Below are 3,742 nucleotides of genomic sequence, written 5' to 3'. Positions count from 1 at the left end.
TCAGCTCTGGTGAACATTCCTGCAGTCAGCATGCTAATTGCACACTCCCTTAATGATCATGCTGTATAATCCATTTTTTGATATCCCACACCTGGCTGGTGGATGGATTATCTTGGCAAATGCTCACCAACAGGCATGTAATAAATTTTTACACAACATTTTTGATAAGCTTTTTCTATTTATGGAATATTTCTTGGATCTTTTATTACAGCTCATGAAACAGCTCATTTTGTTCAGTGTATAATAATAATATTTTGTTGCACTGTAGACTACAAATATAGGACCCAAAATTTAACCTGACCAGGTCATGAGATAAGGAAAAACTCCCAAGCCCCAGAAAAGACAAATTGCCACACCTCTTTAAAACCTGTGGTGAAACTGACTATAGAATATTACAATGCAATCTTTGATGAATGATGAAATGTGATCTGTCATCTTGTATTATTTAGACGTGTACAGTGGTTTTGTAATGTGTTCTTGCCTGACTAACAAAAAAAATTCAATAAACTGGTTTCCAGAATTGATGCTGCCTGCAAGCCCAGCATCCCCAAAGGTGAACACATGAACCATATTCAGTTTCACTATAGAAATTCTGGAACCTATTATTTGCACATAAAGGTACGCTATACAACTAAATTGGCCAATGCTATCCCATTTGCAAAAAATGCATAACAATTCTCATCTCTTGGCTCTATTCTATTTGCTATTTAGAGTAAGCACTTGCATACAGATCAAGTCCTGAGGGAGAAAGTTGTTTTTTGTTCTCAATCCTTGATAACATGTAAATGAGACATTTGGTCAATTGAAAATACAAAAAGGTGAATATTTTATTGTTCAATATTACATTAATAAAACGCATTATTTTTGGAGTCAAATACTTCAGTTCAGGGTAATGTGCTAACATAAGTGAACAGAATGGTCATAGCTAATGTAACCACACTACAAAATAAATGGAGACAGGAGTGTGTGTTGTTGGATACAGTGGGTATTGAATGCAGTCACCCTGAATTGAAACGTATCCTATCCTCACACAAAGTGAAAACAGGTGATGTGAAAGACCAATTTGATTTATGTTGATTTCTTCTGCTTCTTCTTCTCTGCCTCCTCTTCTTTCTCCTTCTCGATTTCAGTCACAAGGGTTTCAATTTCTTTAGACTCCAAAAGCTGAAAAATATGTACAAAACAGGGAATTAGTAATGATTACAAAATCCATCCATCCAGAGAATAAATCAGTTAACTGCTTTTGAGCTATTAGTGCGTGTACCTTCAATGACTGATTTCTCCTGATCACAGCCAGCTCAATGTTCTTTCCTCCTGACTGGACGACCTGTGAGAATAGGGTCAGGAGGTCAGCATGCTGTTGTTCATTACCATCAACCACCATGGGTGATTTAGTTGCCCGATTTACACTATAGAACAGACCCAAACCATAGTTGCCGGCATAGATATTTTCATTTCACAGTCCTTTCCAGCAACTATAGTGGACACGTAATCAGGTTAGCCTAGTACAGCTCGCCTTGGCCATATAGTGTGGATCAGGCAAGTGCTGGTGCTTGTACTAGCCTACCTCCAAAAGGGCTTTGATGGCCAGCTTTATAGCCTCGTTGTCAGTGGCGATGGACTCCTCTGTGTAGTTCTTCTCCAGAAACTCCCGGACAGTCTTTGCACTGCGACCGATAGCATTAGCCTGCAGAAGAGTAGATGGAGAGGTGACCAACAAAAAAAGCTAAGCAAGTAACCTTACAAAACAGTTTGACTGATTAAACCACACATCCAAGGCAATATACTAAACAATTTCTTAAAAAACTCAAATAGGTTGAATAAAGCCAGTACTAGTGTGGGCATGTGTGTTCTGCTTTCTATCCATAAAGCCAGACATGAGGCCACTGTCTGCCACACACCTTCCAGGCATGGTATGTTCCAGACGGGTCGGTTTGGTACAGCCGTGGGGTTCCATCACAGTCGAAGCCCACGATTAGAGCAGAGATACCGAAGGGTCTTCGCCCGTTACTCTGCGTGTAGCGCTGGAGGAGGAGGGTTAAGAGAGAGATACATTCTTACTCAAGGTGTTTGTGTGTGAGAAAATACCAGGGTCATGTTCATTAGGCACCAAATGGTAGAGAAGTGAAACAGAGATGACTACCACTACCAATAAGAAACTCACTTTAATTTTCTGTTGCAGTGTTTCACTACAGCGTGCAGCCTACCTGTTTGAGTGTAGCGATGTGGCGTGTGATGTACTCCACCGTAACAGGGTCCTCTACAGTGAGCCTGTGGCTCTGACACTCTACCCTGGCTCTGTTGATAACTATACGAGCATCTGCCGTCAGACCTGGAAGGACAGGAGAAAGACCATATTAGACACGTCATACATTTCAGGCCTATTACTCAAAACCAACACAAAACACCTACTCTCCACACACTAAAAAGCAGGCCTTGCATCTGAAATACAAAGCACAGGCTAAATGATAACTATTCCCATTACCTGCAAATGCCATGCACACATGATCATCCAGTGCACAGATCTTGCGTACAGTCCTCTCCTCTTGGAGTTTAGCGACAGACTTTTTCTCAACACCCAGAACGACAATGTCTTTACCACGGATGCCAACCTGTACACATTAAGAATAATGCTTAGTCTGCATAGCTTCATATGAGGTTATACAGAAATCATTTTTCTGAGATGAGCATAAAGACGAACTGTTCGGCAACTTTAGCAAGCTGGGATAGTTGGCAGGTTAGCAACAACATGCAAGTCATGCTGGCCCCAATGTGTAAGTAACGTTAACTATCTGCTAACTATGTAACTAGCTAGCTTGAAAATGAGCAAGATGCTTCTCTGCAGCTAAAACTACAATCCACCGTCAATTCGACTTCACAAAGCAACTGAAGTATCTTAGTTAAGACTGGAAACTAAACGCAACTTCAAGTAGCTAGCCAACTAGCTTGCTTAGTTAAGCTAACGTTAGTTAGCTAATAACACTCACCGCAGTCGAGCCTTTTTTCACAGCCTCTTGCGCATATTCCACTTGAAACAGGTGTCCATCGGGAGAAAAGACCGTTATAGCTCTATCATATCTAGCGGCCATAACTAAGAAAAGTTAAATAAATGAAAAATACGAAGTGTTCACCTGTTAGCTAAACAACCCGCTAAGGCTTTGGACCAATGACAGCTTTGGAATGGTACCAATTTGCGCATGCGCTGATATGGAAACGCTGAAAGGGCGGTGCGTTTGATACCATCACGTCCGTTCCACCAGCAAGAACAAGCCAGACTAAGCAGGCATAAGGCCGTGACCTCTGTGATTTTCCTTCAAAATACAGGTCTGGAATTAAGATCGTGAAAAATAATACAAGTGGTCGAAATTCGTAAAATTTTATGATGAAATGTTAGCAGACTTAGTTTAACAATATGAAAAAATAAATGAAGTGAATTGCCTTCATAGCACAAATTATATTATAGCATTGACCTTATTGTTGACAGCATTAAACGTAATGATTACTAGATAGCTGTCATGGTAACAACAGTTACAAGGCTACTATTCATAATTATAGTAACAATCTTGTGTACTTCAGGAGACAGCAGAGGGAGCACGCACCTATCCACACCGACTGGACAGTCAAGTTCCTCGGAGTACACATCACTGACAATCTGACAGTGGTGGATAAAGTATCCAATTGTCATACTTGAGTAAAGTAAAGATAGCTTAATATAAATTGACTCAAGAAAAAGTGAGTCACC

The 3,742-nt window shown here is 40.5% G+C and overlaps 1 protein-coding gene across 1 annotated transcript; it reads right to left on the bottom strand.

Moving 5' to 3' along the window:
• Window positions 1-802: 802 nt before the first annotated feature.
• On the bottom strand, window positions 803-3,191 carry LOC124037126 (proteasome subunit alpha type-7-like). Its single transcript, XM_046351783.1, has 7 exons — window positions 2,988-3,191; window positions 2,486-2,612; window positions 2,208-2,332; window positions 1,902-2,024; window positions 1,568-1,687; window positions 1,265-1,327; window positions 803-1,164 (listed from the first exon to the last, which is right to left on the bottom strand). Exons 1-7 carry the CDS (start codon window positions 3,087-3,089, stop codon window positions 1,069-1,071), a joined length of 756 nt encoding a protein of 251 aa, XP_046207739.1. The 5' UTR covers window positions 3,090-3,191; the 3' UTR covers window positions 803-1,068.
• Between the last annotated feature and the right edge of the window lie 551 nt (window positions 3,192-3,742).

This window comes from Oncorhynchus gorbuscha, linkage group LG06, assembly GCF_021184085.1.
Source record: "Oncorhynchus gorbuscha isolate QuinsamMale2020 ecotype Even-year linkage group LG06, OgorEven_v1.0, whole genome shotgun sequence".
NCBI classification, from domain to species: Eukaryota; Metazoa; Chordata; class Actinopteri; order Salmoniformes; family Salmonidae; genus Oncorhynchus; species Oncorhynchus gorbuscha.
This window is presented reverse-complemented; position numbering and strand designations above follow the sequence as displayed.

Bases quoted from the DNA above. Each gene is read 5' to 3' on its own strand.
- LOC124037126 (XM_046351783.1), bottom strand. From the start codon at position 3,089: ATGGCCGCTAGATATGATAGAGCTATAACGGTCTTTTCTCCCGATGGA. The intron at 1,688-1,901 runs GTGTGTGGCAGA...ACTCTTCTGCAG, and splicing joins GAACATACCATGCCTGGAAG to GCTAATGCTATCGGTCGCAG. The intron at 1,165-1,264 runs GTACACGCACTA...CATATTTTTCAG, and splicing joins GGAGAAATCAGTCATTGAAG to CTTTTGGAGTCTAAAGAAAT.